General features: G+C 50.7%; 9 protein-coding genes across 9 annotated transcripts; 5 read left to right on the top strand and 4 right to left on the bottom strand.

Moving 5' to 3' along the window:
• The first annotated feature begins 663 nt into the window (after positions 1–663).
• On the top strand, positions 664–2,257 carry GGI43DRAFT_167581 (Phox homologous domain-containing protein). Its single transcript, XM_083199651.1, has one exon. The coding sequence runs from the start codon at positions 1,154–1,156 to the stop codon at positions 2,240–2,242; it is 1,089 nt and encodes a 362-aa protein (XP_083065373.1). The 5' UTR covers positions 664–1,153; the 3' UTR covers positions 2,243–2,257.
• Positions 2,258–3,687: 1,430 nt separating this feature from the next.
• GGI43DRAFT_167485 (uncharacterized protein) lies at positions 3,688–4,932 on the top strand. The gene is made up of 3 exons (XM_083199649.1): positions 3,688–4,353; positions 4,421–4,652; positions 4,868–4,932. The coding sequence occupies exons 1-2, from the start codon at positions 3,966–3,968 to the stop codon at positions 4,597–4,599; spliced, it is 567 nt and encodes a 188-aa protein (XP_083065374.1). The 5' UTR covers positions 3,688–3,965; the 3' UTR covers positions 4,600–4,652; positions 4,868–4,932.
• On the top strand, positions 4,663–8,536 carry GGI43DRAFT_167557 (uncharacterized protein). The gene has a single exon (XM_083199650.1). The coding sequence runs from the start codon at positions 5,051–5,053 to the stop codon at positions 8,153–8,155; it is 3,105 nt and encodes a 1,034-aa protein (XP_083065375.1). The 5' UTR covers positions 4,663–5,050; the 3' UTR covers positions 8,156–8,536.
• A 9-nt stretch (positions 8,537–8,545) lies between these two features.
• GGI43DRAFT_394546 (WD40 repeat domain-containing protein) lies at positions 8,546–9,326 on the bottom strand (the record flags this gene model as incomplete). The annotated part of the gene is made up of 1 exon (XM_083204773.1): positions 8,546–9,326. A coding segment is annotated over exon 1 (394 nt), but the record flags the coding sequence as incomplete, so codon positions are not given.
• A 1,747-nt stretch (positions 9,327–11,073) lies between these two features.
• On the bottom strand, positions 11,074–12,538 carry GGI43DRAFT_167769 (class I SAM-dependent methyltransferase). Its single transcript, XM_083199654.1, has 2 exons — positions 11,612–12,538; positions 11,074–11,549 (listed from the first exon to the last, which is right to left on the bottom strand). Exons 1-2 carry the CDS (start codon positions 12,161–12,163, stop codon positions 11,244–11,246), a joined length of 858 nt encoding a protein of 285 aa, XP_083065377.1. The 5' UTR covers positions 12,164–12,538; the 3' UTR covers positions 11,074–11,243.
• Positions 12,539–12,546: 8 nt separating this feature from the next.
• On the top strand, positions 12,547–13,322 carry GGI43DRAFT_379901 (kinase-like domain-containing protein; the record flags this gene model as incomplete). The annotated part of the gene is made up of 2 exons (XM_083202906.1): positions 12,547–12,578; positions 12,809–13,322. 2 exons carry the CDS (start codon positions 12,547–12,549, stop codon positions 13,320–13,322), a joined length of 546 nt encoding a protein of 181 aa, XP_083065378.1.
• Positions 13,182–14,245, top strand: GGI43DRAFT_167756 (kinase-like domain-containing protein). The gene is made up of 2 exons (XM_083199653.1): positions 13,182–13,323; positions 13,395–14,245. Exon 2 carries the CDS (start codon positions 13,490–13,492, stop codon positions 13,898–13,900), a length of 411 nt encoding a protein of 136 aa, XP_083065379.1. The 5' UTR covers positions 13,182–13,323; positions 13,395–13,489; the 3' UTR covers positions 13,901–14,245.
• On the bottom strand, positions 14,210–16,023 carry GGI43DRAFT_167744 (chaperonin 10-like protein). The gene is made up of 2 exons (XM_083199652.1): positions 15,240–16,023; positions 14,210–15,168 (listed from the first exon to the last, which is right to left on the bottom strand). Exons 1-2 carry the CDS (start codon positions 15,671–15,673, stop codon positions 14,520–14,522), a joined length of 1,083 nt encoding a protein of 360 aa, XP_083065380.1. The 5' UTR covers positions 15,674–16,023; the 3' UTR covers positions 14,210–14,519.
• A 351-nt stretch (positions 16,024–16,374) lies between these two features.
• GGI43DRAFT_379904 (uncharacterized protein) lies at positions 16,375–16,812 on the bottom strand (the record flags this gene model as incomplete). Its single annotated transcript, XM_083202907.1, has 1 exon — positions 16,375–16,812. The coding sequence occupies one exon, from the start codon at positions 16,810–16,812 to the stop codon at positions 16,375–16,377; it is 438 nt and encodes a 145-aa protein (XP_083065381.1).
• Between the last annotated feature and the right edge of the window lie 1,569 nt (positions 16,813–18,381).

An 18,381-nucleotide genomic window follows, 5' to 3' on the forward strand; every position in this document is an offset into this window, starting at 1 on the left:
GGGGAATTGATTCAAAGCATATGGCCGTGCATGCATGATAGACGCATTCATGGGTGCCGTCATTTACATCTTTTTTTTTTAGAGGACTTAGGGTGTCAAATCCTATAGAGCAAACTAGTACTACAACTGTTTGGACAATACTACTATTAATACGTCTTTGTGTGGATGTTTCTACAGTATATCTGCTTTGTCGTTGCGCATGATATCAAAATGCAGTTAGTGCGTGCTCTGTACGGAACATCGAGCCCCGAATTTTATAGTCGTATCTGTCAGCCCAACCAGTGCGGAGCACGATGCATCAGATCGCATTCTGGAAGCGGTCAAGTGCACGAAGGTCAGAGAACAACATGGATTGTATCCACAGTCGCATTTACAACGACATGTTCTCTTTCATGTAGCAGTACGGCCTCTTTTGGGCTGCATGTGGTTCGTGAGGAGCACGCGACATCGCCGTCTTGCATGCAATGCTATCCGAGTGCCTAAGACGGCCAAAGGAATGGGGCAATGAAGCTGCACGTGTACCTTACCCGGCATCCGTCGTGACTTATTTTGAGGGGGCACTTGTCCCAAAAGATGCATGGTTCTTAGGGCTATCGAGCTCTATGCCCTGTAGATTAAATAGATTAAAGATAGTGCCTGGATCTAAGTCCTCCTCTATTCTGGATGTCATATATCTTGTCCGATCCTGTGAGACTCGATCACATAGCAGGCCGTACTCGTTTGAATAGGCTACTATTTAACTGCCTAGCTTCGCAGCTGGGCTCGTACTCGGGAGAGGCTGGCGCCGTCCAGCAATTAAACAGCCGCGCAGGGGTCCATCCAACTCCACCGCCTAGTTGTGTTCAGGGCGGTAGACGTAGCATTACGGGGAGCGGCCATCAGCTGGCAGGCACTAAAAGCCGGGACGGTTCCACTGAGACTCCCCAAAGATCCATACCGTACATGGACGAGGAGCCCGTCATTCTCACGCTTGCATCATCATCGGAACTTTAAAACCCAAATAGATGCCACTTTGCGAGCCGCGGATTTCTCAGTGATTTTCTCAAACCACGCTGGCGACAAGAAACACCTAGCCTCTGTATTATCTACTGCAAAAAAAAATATCATCTGTTAAATAACCCCGGGGTTCACATAGAGGCGAACGAGAACCGCCATGGCGCCACCGCCCGAGATTGCGATACCCTCAACGAGCGTTTCTGACGAAGGCTCGCCGAAGCCTTACACCCTATACAATATTAGCCTCCGCCTACCGCTGCGCTCCTTCATCGTCCAGAAGAGATATTCCGAGTTCGATGCCCTCCACAGTGCTCTGGTCGAGCAAGTTGGCGCACCGCCGCCACACCCCTTGCCCGGCAAGCACTGGCTCAGGTCGACCATCAACTCCCCGGACCTCACACGCGAGCGACAGGTCGGCCTCGAGCAATACCTCCGAGCAATCGCAGAAACGCCAGATCGGAGATGGCGAGACACTTCGGCCTGGAGAACGTTCTTGAATCTACCTAGTTCCAGCACGAGCAATTCTACAGTGTCGGCGGCAGGTATGGTTGGCACTGCCTCGGGGGTGGCGGATCCGGGAGCTTGGCTTGATGTTCACAGGGAAGTAAAGCAGTGTTTGCATGAGGCACGACAATCCCTTTCGAGACGAGACGGCGCGGCCGACAGCGGCAACTTGACAGCGGCGGCAGAGGCTGCGGCGGCGGCCAAGAGGGTACTGGTTAAGGCATCGGGACTGGTCAACAATCTTTCCGATGGCCTTCGTAGGATGCAAGAGTCGGGTAGATTGGGTGATGGTGAGATACGGCGGAGGCGGGATCTCGTCTCGGCGGCCAAGATGGAACGAGACGGCTTGGATAAGCTTGCCAGCAGCATGCCAGGAGGGCCAGCAGCAACTAGTCGCGGTGGAATGGGCCAAGTGCAGGCTTCTTCTTCCAACAGATCAAACCTCTTGGGAGGGCACAGGCCCGCGCCGTCAGGCAGAGTATTGGGTGCACCGTTGCCCGAAACAGAGCGAACAAGGGAGCTCGACAACCAAGGCGTGCTGCTACTGCAGAAGCGAGAGATGGAATCCCAGGATCAGGCGATCGATCAGCTGGCGGCGATCATACGGAGGCAGAAAGAAATGGGCATCCAGATCAACGAGGAGGTGGAGCGACAGACGGAGCTATTGGACTCAGTCGACGAGGATGTCGATCGGGTCGAAGGCAAAATCAGGATCGCCAACAGGCGTCTTAAGAAGATGTGACTCGGCGTCATCATGGCGCTCCTCCAGATGCTATTGCTCGCGATGCGGGTTCTGGCTTACTGGCTCTGGGTTTTGAGGACGTTGTCTGCTGTTTTGGTTTGGGTATGGGAGTTTGTGATTGTGATTCTTTACATGGGTGGGAAGCCGGTATAAACGTTCCTCTTTATTTTTTTGCGTTATCACCTTTTTTTTCATTTTGACGCGGGGAGTTTGGAGAGAATGAGCAAGCGAGCGAGACGTTGAAAACACTTCTTTATGAGCATGCACTATGCATTCGGTGTTTTTCCCCTTACTGTTGTTTGGTTTTTGTTGGAGACGAGGCTTTTGAGGCGCAACATGATTTTGGCACTGGGAGCGGGGTGAGATGATGTACAATCGCTATGACTTCTGGTGTAACGATAACTTTATGGCAATTTTTAGTAATACAACTACCGTTATCAATTATGCTGCTGAATAGCTGGAGTAGTCAGATGGAGTTGAGAAGCTGGCTGTGAGTTTCGAGCGCTGACATTGTGCTGTTGGAAGTGCTCATGTGCAGACATCAGGAGCACGACTCATCTAAAATACGAATACGTCGCTGAGTGCCGGCGCTTCGCTGAGCTCCGGCTGATGACCACGGTCACTGCCAGTTGCGCTGTGGCTGGTTGGCTCAGCACGTGAAACCCAACAATGTGCTCCGTATCACACCGCCACTACATATTGCAAGGATTCCATCTCGTAAGATTTTATTCATAGCTTGTTTGTGTGAAGGCTACATTGTATGCACAGCATGGCATTGCTCAACAAATCCTCACATGGATGCCTTGAACTGCCGAGGGCTGCACCCACGATGCGTCCGAGTCTCATGGTCTGGAACAACTGACGACACCACCTTGGAGGTCCCAAAATCCCGGGGCTGGGACTTGTAACTTGCCTAAGAAATCAGCCTGCACTTTACCTCTTGGAGCGCTGATATACACCATGGTACACGGCACTCGGTTGAGGCGTCTACTAATACATGCTATAGCAGACTACGAAGCTCCTACGCTGCAATTGTATGCACGTACGTCACCTATTAGAGTGGCAAAGTCAGGATTGACAAGTTGCTGGGCAACGCCGCTGCTGTGCTTTCCGACTCGAAACCAGCCCTGCCCGCCACTAACAAATAGCGGCCTCGAGCCCCAATGAACCAGCTTCGGCCAGTGACATGCCGCATGTTGCATCAATAGCTCTGCACGCACTTCGGCTGTGTCTGCAACGGCGGAGCGCGCCATCGGACACGTCAACTCCCACATGAAAACACAAGCGATGGGTGATACAGATGCGCTGCGTCGTGGGATGAGGTGACTTGTGATGGAGAAACAGAGCAACAGCAACAAAAGTGCTTCATCTTGCCCAGAGCCGCCGCCATTGATTCGTCCGGCCAGATGGTGTTTATCAGTGGATCTTTAGAAAAAAGCAATGGTGCTGGTCACAGGCCGTGGGGGCGAGGATGGATTTCTCAGTTACCCGACCATACAGACAGGGCTCTGGCGGTAGCGAGCAGCGATGATTGGCGAAGAAATCATTGTTCTGGTGAGCTGGGGTTTGCTGAGATGTGGAAGAAACGACGTCGCGACGACAATTGGGCTTTGTGAATGGCCAGAATTGTTCTCGCGTACTTTGCATGCATGAGGTTATTGTATGTATGCGCTCTGTGATGGCATGAGATGGCTGGGGGAGGGGCAGCTTTGCTTTTTGGTGGATGCGATGCTGCAAAAGGACAACGAATGAAACGTCGAGACGTCGGTTAGCGAGCATGGGAAGAAGAGATTGCATGCGAGTAACAGACGTAGTCAGTGCCACGTTGCTTCTTTTTTGCTTGTATCTGTGCTGCTCTGTATTGTTGATAGACGGCCTTGAGCGTTGTTTGATAGTGGCCAGGTTTCGCAGCTTCCAGGCCTTTACACCTTGTGACGTTTTTTACGGGGCACCCAACCACGACGCGGCCAATGCCCTTCAGGCTTCAGCCAGCCGCTGTCTTTTTGCGCCTCCCGCCCCTCCCAGAACCCCTCCAGGCGCCAGGGTCCAGAGCAATGCAAGTGGCTGGTGGGTTGGCGATGGCGCCCCAGAAGCTCCAGGTAAACATTACAGTAAGTCAATCCCCGCGAGACTCGAGGCCTGTGGGTTTCACTCTTCTTAACCCATTTCCACCTCCAGCTCTGCTCACCTCCCCACTTGCACCCCAAGCCCTCTTCAAATTTAATTTATTTTTTTTCTTCCCATGTCGAGGCCACGCCTCCTCATCCTGTACACGCGTCGATTCCATCGCATCTCTGCTTCATAGAGAGCTTCAACGGCCGTCTGCGCTGCGCGTGTGTGTGCGTGTGATTTTTTGATCTGGAGCCCGGCGTTTGTTTTCTCAGTGGTTTGGTTGTCTTGGTCGTTACTGGTTAGTTGCATCCCGCTAAGACCCCAACAGCGCGGAGATCAATCTTCTCCTTCATCTCACTTGTCTAGCCCCCTTTTCCGGAAAAATGGCTGGATAGAGAGGTGTTTGCGCTGTCGCAATCAACATATCGCTTCGCTCGCGATACCGTTTTTTGAGACCTTGGAGGGGCGGGCGACGCGGCGATTCAACTTCAGCTTCTGACATTTCCCAAATAGGTTTCGTTTTTCACGCCTATTCCTGGTCGCGATAATTTCACCACTGTACCCATGGATATCTCGATGCGCTCATAGATTCAAGGCGATTGCAGCTATTCTTGACATTCCAGCATCTGCTCTAGACAGCTCTGTACACGAATTCCAATCGAACTGCTGTCTACAGACGAAATTTAATCGGCCAGCATGAGCGCGCCGCCACCACCTCCGCCGCATGGCGAGGCGCCCAAACCGTCGGGTCTGCCTCCCGGCAACTACGACATATTCGTTATTCCTCAGCATTCGTCAGGTTCCGGCTTTCTATACCTGCCGTCATTGGCGCCGAACACCAATAGCTTCGTAGCTGGCTTTGCCTCTGCGCTGATATGTGTTGCCGTATTTCAGTTTATGGCCCCGGCCTTTAAGATGTGGCTGAACAGCTCTCAAGTTTCTGGTATGGCGGTAACGACATTGATGTTGGGAGTTGGTATTGGGGCCTGGTCCCTTGGTCGGATGCAGAGTACTGGACCGACACCCATGTCAAGCTCGAATGGTTCAACCCATGGATCAGGCACATCGGGAGGCCAAGACGGAGGATTCAGCAATGGAAATGGACCTTATGGATCAAGCAACGGCAAACAGGGTGGCCCTAATCAAGGAGGACAACCTGACCCAAACGGACCGCCTCCTCCGCCACCACCTCACAGCCGACCTTCTAACGGTGCACCTCCTCCGCCACGCCACGAAAGATCTAATGCATCTTGGAAGAGTTCGGATGCTCAGTCGGAGGAACCACCCCGGCCGCCAAAGCATGAGAATGAGCCCGCTTCATCTCCGTCTCATCGCTCACCATCTCAGAAAGGAGCACCGGAGTCAGAGAGGCCAGCAACACGCCAGCGCCAGCATCTACCATCAGAGGACAAACCTCCTGCTGAATCAGAGAAACCAGCGACGCCAAAGAAGAAAAAGAAGAAAGTAACGCTCGTAGACGACAAGATACCACGTCCAGAAGCTGAGAAGACGCCACTGAGGTCTGAGCAGAAGCAGTCTGAAATTCCACAGAGGACGCCATTGGCCGAAAAGAACCCTCAAGAGTTTGAGAAAAAGCAGCCTTCGCTAGAAAAGAGACATTCTATGTCAATGGACTCCAAACGTGTCCCTTCTCCTGAGAAGAAAAGAAGCATCCCTGAATTTGGAAAGGCGTCAATGACTTCTCAAGAGAGAAAACCGTTTCCTGAATTAGAGAAGATGTCGATACCCAAACCAACATCCAAGCTACCCCGTATGCCAGATTTGGCACCAATTCCTCCCTTTATACCGAGACCAGACTCTCGTCCGGAGCAGCACTCGCCTACTAGGCCAAGTCCTCCGGCATCTACCGAAATCAAGCCGAAACCGACTCCCGCACCTGAATCCGAACCAAAGTCACCTCCTCCACCAGAGACGAAGAAGGCTGAAACACCAAAGGGAACTTGGGAGAAGGCCCGTGAAGAAATGAGGAAGAAGGAAGAAGATAGACGACTCAAAGAAGCAGAGCAAAAGCGCCGCGAAACAGCCGCCAAGAAGCTACTCGAATTACGTGCCAAAGAAGCCAAGGAGCGTCAAGATCGCGAGGCGAGAGAAGAGGTGGAGCGACTTGAGGCGGAGAGAAGGCGTCAACAGGATGAATTGGAGCTAGCCAGGCAACGAGAGAGAGAAGCCAGAGAAAGGGAAGCGATAGAGAAAGAAGCAAAGATACAGGAAGCGAGGCGAAGAGAGGCTCTGGAAAGGGAGACGAGAGACAGAGAAGCGAAGGAAAGGGAAGAAAGGGTTAGGAGAGAATTTGAAGCTAAGAAAAGGGCTGAAGCAGAAGCCAAAGCTAGAGCAGAGAACAAAGCGGCAGAAGAAGCAAAAATCATTGCAGACGCCAGAGCTGCTGTTGAAGCCAGAGCTGCGGCTGAAGCCAAGGCGGCTGCCGAGGCTAAAGCAGCTGCTGAGGCCAAAGCAACTGATTTTCGAGCAAGCCGAGCTGGCAACACTTATGCATACTCTAGCGTTGGCGAAAAGACGAGCATGTGGCCTAATGGCCGGCCTCCTATTCCTCCCGCTTCCCCTTCTACAGTATCGCCATCAAACTCGTCGCCTGATCGATCAGAAAGGACAGAGAGACAGGAAAGGCCTTTCGACAGAGGCGAGAGCCCCACGAAAAGGCCACCTCCTGCCGCCGCTCCGTCCGAAGCTCCCTCATCTGCTTCTAGAAGAACAGACCCTTCGGCGAGACACTCATATGGCCCCGCAAAATCTCATGTTAGTAGCAACAGCAGTTATGTGGAATCGGAGACGTACTCTGCTAGGCCGTACGACCAGCCAAGCAGACCACGACCACCGCCGCCACAACACCAACCACAGCCGCAACAGCAGCAACAACAGCAGCAGCAGCATCACCGACAACAACAATATCAGCAGCAGCAGCAGCAGCAGCAGCAGCAACACCCACCACCACCACCGCCTTATGACCAGCCGCCGCCTAACAAGCCAAGGCATAGAAAGTCGACGTCTTCTCTCACAGGATCCGATGCATCATGGGCCGCCTCCCAAACTACCGCACGAACAACGCCGCCTCCTTCGGTGCGGTCAGGTCCCTATTCGACTAGCGACCCTGACAAGATTGTAATTCAATCCGTATATCTCTTCCAGAACGAGTTTACTAAGACACCGGCCAGCCAGCTCATATCGGGAGTTGGCACGGTGACGGATGGATTGATTCTTCGCATCACAACTGAGGGACTCTTTATCGATGACGATGTCCGAGGTGTTCCCCAGCGCGAATGGGACGTCAAGGCCTGGACACTCAAGCTTGCCGAAGTCTGGTGTCTACCGCACTGTTTGAACGCACCACAACCAGCGGGATCTGCGACTTCAAAAAGCTCGGGCGGCTTCTTTCACAAGATGGGTGGCAGAAAACCGGAACGTGACGGTGTTAACGCCCTGACTGGCGATGAAGCAGACCTGTACTTGCAAGACATGCTTCATACTTGTAGGGAGTGTTGTCGGCTTGGTATGGTTGACCGCACGTACAAAAACACCAATATTCCGTCATCAACGGGACAAACTGGAGAGTGGAAGTCCAAGGGCTTGCATGTGCTCCGGGCGACAATTCGGGATCAAGAAGCCAAGCGGTACCTCTTTATTGTGGAGGAGACTGAGGGCTGGAAGCTTGCGGTTGGACTGCAACGTCTGAGACGAGGATCTATGGTTCGACAACTCGGCGTGGCTAGCATGCCGCCTTCTGAAGTTCGTGGCATGCTGGAAACTCTAGGCTGGGTTGCCTAATTGAACAATGAACCTTGCAAAAACTGCCAAAGCAGAAAGAGGGTGGGACGATGAGCGACTTTTATGAGTGGACGTAATGTGATGATGATTGTCTAGCTGGAATGAGAGCAGCATTGTTTGGTGAAACAATGGAGGGCGGGGAGGAGAATACGAGCTGCTTGGCGTTGCCGCATTCCACTACATACATGTACGGAGTACGCATGGGAAGATTGTTGCTGATTGAAGATGAAAAAGAAAAGAGTTTGGATCCTGGTAGATTCAGGCCATGAAGGACGAAGGACACGGCAAAAAATACCCAATTCTATGAAATATTGCTTATTACACTTTATATATATACCAAGTTTAAATACATAATACCACACTCATTTATTTAACTGATGCGCTGCGAGCTTGAACAAAAGCTTAGTAGAAATACTAATACATAAAACAGCCAAATCAGGTAACTAAAAAGACGAAACAAAACAGCCAAAATAAACCATGATACAATACTAACAAGCCAACTATAAGATGAAACAAAACAGTAAATAAAGTGTGATGCAATTGTAACAAACCAACGAAAAAAGAAACTTCCTGATACGACGCCTATTTTTCGTTACCAAAATCATGCATGCCAAATCTGGTATCTCTACATGTACAGAGCGCTAATTCAAATCCGCCTTATTAAGAACATTCCAAACTTCAACGTCGCCGCTCATTCTACCCAAAAGCAAAGTCTTTCCATCGGTAGAAAAGGCCGCAGAGGTGACTAGAGGGCCTCCCTCTTTGGTGCAGATGACTTCTCCAGAAGCCACGTCCATGATGTCGAAGCCTTCCTCGGTCCAGGAGGCAATGTAGCGGCAGTCAGGGGAGATGCAAAGGGGCCAGCCTTCGCAGGGACGTGTGCTGGAGAGGCCATATGATGTAAGCTGGCCGTGCTGGGGCATCCAGATGTGAACGGTTGTGCCCCAGATGGAGACAATGGTGTTGCCATCGGGAGAAACGGCCAAGGCACGAGGATTAGTTGATGAAGTCTCAATCTCAAGCTTATAGAGAGTCTTCATGGTGACAGGATTGGTGACACGGAGAGTACCATCACGAGAGATGGAGACGAGGTGCGAGTCAGGCGTAAAGGCGACGTGAGTCACGGCGTCGATGTGACCGGGCACGCGGCCGATGCGGGTCCCTGTCCGGACGTCCCACACGCCGATGCGGTGGCGGGGCTCGGCGGCGGCGATTGAGCGGCCATCAAGGGACCAGGCAATGGGGGAGGATACCTCTTTGAGCTCAAGGATGGGTTTAGAAGAGGAGAATTCGCGGATGATGAGCGTGGCGGAGAGGGTTGCAATGCGAGGGAGACCTGGAGAAGAAGATGAAGATGGCGAGGATCTTGAAGCGAGGTTGCCGAGGCGAAGGAGAGATGAAGTAGGAGAAGAGTGGACAATTGGCGAGAAGGCAGCGACACAGCCAATGATTTTGGAGTAGGCGGTTTGGGATTTGAGGTCGAAGGTGTCGATCCAGGGTTGGTCTGTCTGGGCGCCGGAGTAGATTGCATAGGCGATTGTTGAAGAGGGAGAGATGCCGACGGCGGTGATTTCTGAGCGAGCAGCTGGACGAGTGAAGCGAAGGTGGAGGGAGAGGGAGGTTGAGGAGAATGGAGGAGGAGAAGCCCTGGTGATGTGTGTAAGTGAGGTTTTGGAAGGCGTTTGTTATTGGCTACTGTCTAGACTCACATTTTGAAGATTGGCGTAGTGGGTTGTGAGTTTGTTGTTGAGACTGGCAATGAGAATGGCGATGGTTGTGATAACAATGTTTTATTTCTTTTCAATCTATAGATTGCTTGCTTGTTTGTATGTCTATGTCTACTATCTCCTCCCCCAACTCACGACATTCCAAGAAAAAGAACTGCCAGCGGACTCCCGACCTATTTATATTTTTTCACAACTGAGGTTTTAAACCACACCAAGTTTACGGAGTAGGCAGTTGGGAAAAGGCCCGGGCTAACCTAACAGTCATCCCTGTCTCCTGAAGTCGGCCGCCTCATTGGCGCTGCCAATTACCACCTCAATCTCAGCCTTGATCCCCACTTTGGCAACGTGTTGGATGCTGCTTTGACCGAATAGAGTCACAGACACCGAGTCTTTCGAGGGACTAACGAAAAACTAGCATCTTGTGTGAAAAAAGTCTTGATCAACTGCCGAGACTGCACTTGCCATTGATAGCCGTGGAAAATGAGTAGCATTTGCGATAACATCAGGTATAACTTGAGAAAAAATTACCCCGAGCCCGGAGCCCCCCACATTCCAATTAACTCGATCTGTCTCGCCGGCCGGGTTGGCCCCCTGCTGGCGAAAATTGCCTATTAAGGCAAGTTTTGAACCGGTCTTCTCAGAGAGGCTATTTTTTTGGTGCAACGTGACTCATCACTGCGAAGCGATGCTGTTGTTCTCATAAGCACGGGCTTACGAATATGAGGGAAACTGAGTAATAAGATTTCTTTTTTTCTCTCTAAACCAAGATGATTACGGTCTAGATGCACTTTTTTAAGCTTAAGTCTCCTTTTGCGTAAGAAGTTTATATGCAGAATGACACTCTTTGCTTCGTATTGGCGCTAGCTTCGTGCTCAGTAAACAGAAACTGGGTCGCGAGAACTTGAGATAAGCTTAGATGACTGCGAAGCAACGCCGTATTCACAGTGAAAGGCGGAATTAGTGTCCCTAATCTTTTTAATTAATTATTTCAGAAAAGGCAGCTTTATTATTCCACAAGAGGCCAACGGGCAGCACTTGAAATGTACCTCAATGCACCTCTCTAGAATAGCATAACAAGGGACAAAGAGCCGATTCTTGTTCATCCCATCTGTACACTTCATAAGGTATATAATAATAGTTTAGGTAAGTATACAGAAAATTCAGCAGCTTAGCTTAGTATGTATAAAATACCGCCCTTTTTAGTGCATCTATCATTCTTGTTATTAAGTATCTACCCTACGTTATTACTATATAGCATGCTTTAATATAACATTATTGCTCTAGAGTATCTACCCTATATCTGTGGTGTGCTGTATAATATCTCTATACTTTGGGAAGCCCTCGTCCAAGAGTGCCTTAATTTAGCTACAATAGGCTCTCTTCTTTAAAACAGCAATCAAATGATCCGCACATCCCAGATGTTCCTCTCCAGTGGAATACTTCTCGTACATCAAGTCCGCCCACGCTTGAAGAACCTGCGGCTGAGACTTGGATAATGCGGCATCAAGATTACCACCCAGGATACCTTCCTGCGATCGCAATTCCACGAGCTCCAGCGTGCTAGCGAAGTTGTCGGCAAAAAAAGATTTGACATGGCCCACTTGCGTGTGAAAGCCGTGGACGTTCCCGATTCCAGGCTTGAATTTCTCGTATCGACCGTCTTGCAGCTACGACAGGTTAGTAGGGGTCAGTAGGGCGAACTCAACAGCAATGATGGAAATGGACATACATATTTGGCATAGAATTCCTTGTCTGCAATAAGTCTCTCTGGCTCTCTCATCGCAATATCTCTCAGGTGCGCCGCAATGCTTACGAAAGCTACAAAAAGTACGCCATTGGGCTTCGCCAGCCGCGCAGCATTAGCGACAGCTTTTACTCGTTCCGACTCCTCTACTAAGTGATACAAGGGTCCCAAGAGCAGTACAGCATCGTAGATGCCAAGCTGTAGAATAGTCGGGTCTAGCACGTTTCCAACTGAAAGGCTTTGAAGAAGATTTTCCTTGCCAGCAGCCTTACGCTTGTCCTGTTCGACTTGAGCGAGTTGGATTAGCCCAGGACTAAGATCGACAAGATCGACTAAATGTCCTTGATCCGCGAGGGCAAATGCATATTTTCCGGGACCACCTCCAACGTCGGCAATCCGCTGGGGTGCAAGGGGAAGGGCTTCGCTGATTGTGCGGAGAGTCACGAGGAGCTCTACAGGGTGGGTGTCGAGGCGTGAGAGCTCACCAGCGCCGATAATGTTGTAGAGGTTGGCGATGTCTGTGGGGGGAGTTGGCATAATGAGAGCTGTTGTTGGCGGAAGGGATAACAGCCAAGGGAAGTATTGTGGAATATTGAAAAATAGGAAGAGACAATTCAAATTGAACAGCCCATCTATTTTTTGCCAGGACTGTCCTTATACAGTGACTGCAGGAAAGAACATGAGGCATATTCCAACCGCAGGCCAACGTGCGGCAACCTTTCAGCTTTCCAGAAGGCTAATGTACCGATTATCCTCTGACCCCTGTTACATGTAGGCCTCGCGACGCCAGTACGGAGTACCTGGCTGTACAATGGATAGCTGACACTAATTCCGCCTTTGACTATACTAGCTTTTTTGAGGATGAAGGAAACTAAAGAACTAGAATTTTTGTTTGTAAGCCAAATGTGATTACGGTCAAGATGCACTTTTTTAAGCTCAAGTTTCCTTTTAGGTGAGATGTTTGTGTGCAGAATGACACACTTTGCTTCGTATTGGCGCTAGTTTCCGTTGGTGCTCAGTAAAAGGAATTGGGTTGCCAGAACTTGAGATAAGCTTTAGATGGAGGTTCTTATGTCAGAAATAGGAATGGACAAGGAATAATTGAGTGCGACATCTTTTTTTCCAACTTGGTCATCAGAAGATATTCACGACTATCGTAATAGTGGCTAGCAGAAATACTAGCCTAAGCGATACTACTGATTGCGTCTCTATCTGGGGCGACTTTGTAGACTCAGATGACGAGGTTGAGGCCGAAGATGCATCCGAGCCGCTGGAACGATATAAACAGGAACTTTACTATCCTGTCTGTATTGGAGTTGTCCTTGAGGATAGGCACCGCATCGAGCATAAGCTGGGCCACGGTGGCTTCTCGACAGTTTGGATGGCGCACGACATGCTCAACAATAAAGACGTTGCCTTGAAAATCATGACAGTCGGAGATTCCGATGAGCAAGAGTATACTGCGCAGAAGGAGATTGTCAGTGTTGTGCAAGATACCTCACGCCTCCCGACTTATCAGGATGCCTTCCTGCTGCCTGGCGCCCCAAACAGACACCACAGAGTCCTCGCCTTTCCTTTGCAGGGACCCAACCTACAAACGCATGCCCATTTAATGCCAACTGCTGCTCGGAGGTCGTCGGCCAAGCAACTACTGCAAGCCATCAAGGCGTTACACGATGGCAGAGTTATATATTGAGGTATGTTGCATGTGGCAGAACTGTGCCATGAATCCCATGTTTATTTAAAAGAGACTGACGATATAACGCAGACCTCAACAGCGCCAACGTAATTTATGGCCTTGAACCTTTCAAAAGCGGTACTACTGTAGCTACCAAATATCAATATCTCGGGCGTCCCCGGAAAATGCCGTTACCCATATCCCGACCGATGTGGAAGGGTGGCGAGCTCGTTATGCCGATGACCCCCCACGATAGTCTGGTGGAAGGGACCATAAACCTCGGTGACTTTGGCCTAGCTATCAAGTCCAGCACTTCTGTAGAGTGCAAGGTTCAGTCGCCTGCTATATATTACGCCCCGGAGCGTATCCACGACATGGATCCGAGTTTTGCCTCTGACATGTGGAGCTTTATGTGCATCTTTGCCGAGCTTTACCTAGGCTTTCCCCTTTTCATGGCGCAGCGCACTCTTCAAAGGTTGACTTCATGGTTAGAACTTTGGGGCCCCTTCCTTTATCCTGGAAAGGCTCTTATAAAGGTGATGGGAAACACGACGAGTCGTGGTACAATCAGACCAGAGGGCCGGAACCCAGATTAGCCCTGGAAGAAAAGGTCAAATGTACACGGGAAGACATTAGCCCTGTTAAGCAACAGCTCGTGCTATCTATACTGCAGAGGGGTCTGTTATACTTGCCCGAGCACTGCTTAAGTGCTGGGCAACTTTTGCAAGATGCGTGTTTCAGGGAGCTAATGGGAATATATGGACTCTAGGAATGGGTCGAGGCTGTTAAGTAATGGCACGCATTAGGAATATAGGTTATTCATGTTAGGAGATAATTGAATGTATTATTTTCTTTTATTTTCTTTTAGATCTTCCAGGCCTATTTTTTTGGCTGCGTCGTATTGGTCGTATAGACTTACTGCGAAAGCTGCATAGCATATAGTCTTTGGGGTAGATAATCCATCTTCGGGAAGTGCTCGGAGAATAGAACGGCACCTGAATAAGCTCTATAGAGTCATGCAAATCAACTGCATAAACTGTTGCTCGCTATTCTGACCTATCAAGCGGAGACGTAGACAGTCCATCAAGGTACATAATTATGGCCTTCTGACGCATGCCGCTCTTCTAGTGCGAAAACAAAGTTGGGGTATATATATCTCGCATTTTCTATCTTTTTACATCATTATTTGCTTTTTCCACATATTATCTATACAATTTACGCTCCGAATGCCTTGTCATAGTCGACCATGCACGATCTGTACCGCACACTGGAATCTCCCAGCTTGTTCATGGCCTGCTGAAGTCCCTCCTTGGAAATGGGAATCTTCTCCACCCAAGAGTGAAGACCCTTGGCAGCAGCCAGATCCAGCATCTCCAGCATCTCCTTGCGGCTACCCAGATGTGAGCTGCCGATGAAGCAGCCGTTTCCAAGGAAGTCCTGGTTCCGGACCTCAATACCCCCGCCTCCGGGAAGACCGACTGAGTTCCATCGTCCGTGGACATCGAGCAGGCTGAGGTACTCGCCGAGGGCAAAGCCGTCAAAGGAGTTTGCGGTGTTGACAATGAGGTCAAAGGTCATCTCGTGGCCCTTGGTCCAGTCCTTCTCAGAGGTGGCCAGGAAGCCGTCAGCGCCCATCTTGCGGGCATCTGCCTCCTTGGCGCGAGTTCGAGAAATGGCCCAGACTTCAGCGCCCAGAGCCTTGGCGAAGATGACACCGTAGTGGCCCAGGCCACCAATGCCCACAATACCGACCTTCTTGCCCGGTCCGGCACCGAAGCGCTTCAGGGGGCTGTAGACGGTGATACCGGCGCACAGCATGGGAGCTACGTCGGCACTTTCCAGAGCATCAGGAATTGGGTATGTCCTATTTATATAAGTCAGTCTAGCCCCTATGAGACTCACTAGCGTGGGGAAGTTGATTAGGAATCGGCTTACCAGTACTCGTGAATTCTAGAGTGAGAAGAGTATCCTCCCTGAGTGGTGAATCCGGTGTCGAGATAGGGGGCGCCATAGGCATCGATCTGGTGCTTGCAGTATGTCTCGTTCTCGTTCTTGCACTGACGGCACTCCAAGCAAGAGTAGACCTGAGCACCGACACCAACTCGCTGACCAACCTTGGCGAGAGTGACCTTGGGACCGACACGGATGACCTTGCCAACGACCTCGTGTCCGACGGCCAGAGGGTAAGGGCAGTCACCCCAGTCACCGCTGATGGTGTGACGGTCACTGGCGCAGACACCGCAGCACTCAGTCTTGATATCGACGTCGTAGTCGCCAAAGGGTCTGGGCTCCCATGAGTTCTTCTCAAACTCGAGCCAGTTGCCAGCACTGGGAGACTGGAAGCCCGTGAACTTGTCGGGGGCAGCCATTATGATCTTTTATTGAGCAAATGAGTCTAAAGCGATGTGGAAAACAAAGCTGTCAATCTGCTTGACTTGTCTACTGAGGAAGAAAAGAGAAACAACACGAGAACAATTTGCAAACGAAAGAGGGGAGACAGACAGCAGAATATAAACCCGCCCAACCTCATACTTCTGCCTGTCGCTCACTCACTCACTCAACCCCACCATCGACTGAAGATGAGGGGCAGCCTCAGATTTCATTTTACCCGCGCAAATCTACGGACAGCTATATTATGGGGAGAAGGTCATTGATAGCCACCGTTTGCGGGATCAGAGGCGCTTCTGGACCCCCCTCCATAAAACCCCCACACGAAGCGACGCGATGAGGCGTTGGCCATTTTGGCCTGTCTGGAGATAATCCGACGGCTACCCGATTGTTCCACCAAGGAGAGTGCGCGATAAGCCGGCGTGCGATGCTTACTTAAGCCAATTTACGGAGCGTATTGGGCAAGTGTGCCGGAGAGGGTCGCCCGATGCCGAAAGAGTGCCGAAGGCTTCATCCCATGAGTTTTATTTGGGATGCGATTCGGGTCTATTAGCCGAGCCGACGACGATTTGCAGCTTGCTAGCCGAGCCGACGATGATTTCTGCTGTCAAAGAATTGGCAATTCTGGCGACTATATAATGATACATCGTATGACGGATCAACGGATCGCATCGCCGGCCCCTCACAAGCCAACGCCAGCTAGAAAGCAGCATCTCATCGTGGCCCCCGCGTATACCCAGGGCACGTTACCAACATCGCCGACATTCCAACCCATGGCATTATAGTAGATGCCAGGGCCCAGCTCCTTCATGGAGTACAAATGACCAAAGTCCGCAATCAAGAGCACCAGCAGAACAGCGCGCCAGACTCGCAGATCCCTGGTTGACCGGAGAACGATTGCCTCGTTGATGGCGAAGAAAAAGTACATGTTTGCAAGCTGAGACATGGCTACGGAGGTGCTCAACGGGACTTGGCTGGCTGGCGCGGTTGCGCTGTTTAGGAGCTCGAGGTAGCGCTGCTGGCGGAAGTGGGTGAAGAATGCGCCAACCAGGGCGGAGATGGGCTCTAGATAGAGGAAGAAGAGGCGGTATGCAAGAGGGAGTCTATTTAGAGGAGCCATGATGGTGTAGTTTGCTGGCGATGTAAGAGCAAGTCTCGGTGAGCGATGTTGCATGAAGTCTTGGAACAGGTAAGCAAATGGATGGCCAAGCTCAACTATGTGTAGAGGTAGGCTTTTCTAGACTTTCTCAGATGGCTACGCTGCTATTGGCCTGCCGGTGGACGTGAGCTGAGCACATGCAAGTAAGCCCTGTCGCTGTGAATACTACCACGCTGCATCTGCTCCGTATTACTGCTGCTACCTCGAGGCCACCCATCTCAAAGCAAATGGCGAATCTGCCGTACGACTCCACCCCCGAAAACGTGGCTAATCTTTTTCTTTTCCCTTTTCAAGATTAGTAGGGATGGGAAGGCGATCATTACCTTGCCAGACTGGGTGCAATGCTCTGCCCAGGGGCTATTAGCTGCGTTTCTCTGGTGTCTCTTATTCATCCATCTGGTCCAGCCACCAATCTCTCTATAGCGGTAGGGAGAGCAGCCAGCGCACATGCTGTACCCGGTTGTCCATCGTCATAGATGTTAAAAAAAAGAGAAACATTACAGTGGATAATACCATAAGTCTAACACTTTGCTCCATTATACTTTTAATAGCAGTAGTAGTGCTACTTGGTGCGACTGGCCCAATCTCGCCTGCATGCACTCTTGAGACATGGGCTGTTGAGCGACTTCAGCCAGTCGTTTTTGCCCAACCGCCTTTTGCTTGGCAGGCACAAGCAGGCACAAGCACACCGTACATTTGGGTGGGCAGCCATACGTGGCGAATAATCCTTTGAGAAGCCGAGAATCAGAGGCAGATGGGCAGAAATAAGCTCCGCAGAGGCCATTGCAGCTGTCCAATCCAAGGTGCAGGAGATCCGGGATGGCCGTGCGGACAGGAGATGCGAAAAACTGCTACAGTAGAGCACAGGCAAACGAAGAAGAAAAATATTGAAAAAAGGAAGCTAAGGAAAATAGAAGCCCAATGAAGTTTTCGATTCATGTTCGGACGCTCCGCTTTATTATAGATCGGCTCAAAAGTATCGGTACGAGGGATGGTATGGCTGCCCGCCATTTGCGGGAGACCCTGTTTAAAAAAAAATTTGCGGAAGGCTGTTGCCCCTGGGGAAGGGAGATGAGATTTTTGAATGGTACGGCACACGGCACTTGGCCCGCGACAGGTACATGTACTTGATGAGCATACATGTAAATGCTTTGTGCTGCAAATCCATCGCGAAGCATTGAATCCAGCCATTGGTCAAACACTCATCCGGCATCTTCCCCTTGAGATGCCCCGGATTCGACCACTAACCCCTACTAGACCAAAAACTACGGAAGCGCGGTGGAGAGAGGCATCGACGCTTTGTGGTTCTCCGTCGAGCAATACTCTGGGGATGCCCCTGACGGGATGACCTGTGCGGGCTATGGCTTACTTATCAGTACTTGTGTTATCAGAGACACTGTTGGCAGAGTCGTCAATAAAAGCCAATTTCGTCATGCTTTGTGCCAAAAGGACCGTGTGTTTCATCAATATTGAAACGGGCGGCATAACTGGGTATAAATGCATCACCTGCACCGAGGCGCAAAAGTTTGT

The sequence above is a fragment of the Trichoderma evansii genome, assembly GCF_050947405.1.
Source record: "Trichoderma evansii strain SZMC 28006 chromosome Unknown GGI43scaffold_2, whole genome shotgun sequence".
Lineage (NCBI taxonomy): Eukaryota > Fungi > Ascomycota > Sordariomycetes > Hypocreales > Hypocreaceae > Trichoderma > Trichoderma evansii.

Coding starts and splice junctions, on each gene's coding strand:
- GGI43DRAFT_167581 (XM_083199651.1), top strand. CDS start 1,154: ATGGCGCCACCGCCCGAGATTGCGATACCCTCAACGAGCGTTTCTGAC.
- GGI43DRAFT_167485 (XM_083199649.1), top strand. CDS start 3,966: ATGCGATGCTGCAAAAGGACAACGAATGAAACGTCGAGACGTCGGTTA. Junction 4,354..4,420: donor AGCTCCAGGTAAACATTACA/GTAAGTCAATCC, acceptor TTCCACCTCCAG/CTCTGCTCACCTCCCCACTT.
- GGI43DRAFT_167557 (XM_083199650.1), top strand. CDS start 5,051: ATGAGCGCGCCGCCACCACCTCCGCCGCATGGCGAGGCGCCCAAACCG.
- GGI43DRAFT_167769 (XM_083199654.1), bottom strand. CDS start 12,163: ATGCCAACTCCCCCCACAGACATCGCCAACCTCTACAACATTATCGGC. Junction 11,550..11,611: donor AGGAATTCTATGCCAAATAT/GTATGTCCATTT, acceptor AACCTGTCGTAG/CTGCAAGACGGTCGATACGA.
- GGI43DRAFT_167756 (XM_083199653.1), top strand. CDS start 13,490: ATGCCGTTACCCATATCCCGACCGATGTGGAAGGGTGGCGAGCTCGTT.
- GGI43DRAFT_167744 (XM_083199652.1), bottom strand. CDS start 15,673: ATGGCTGCCCCCGACAAGTTCACGGGCTTCCAGTCTCCCAGTGCTGGC. Junction 15,169..15,239: donor TCTAGAATTCACGAGTACTG/GTAAGCCGATTC, acceptor TTATATAAATAG/GACATACCCAATTCCTGATG.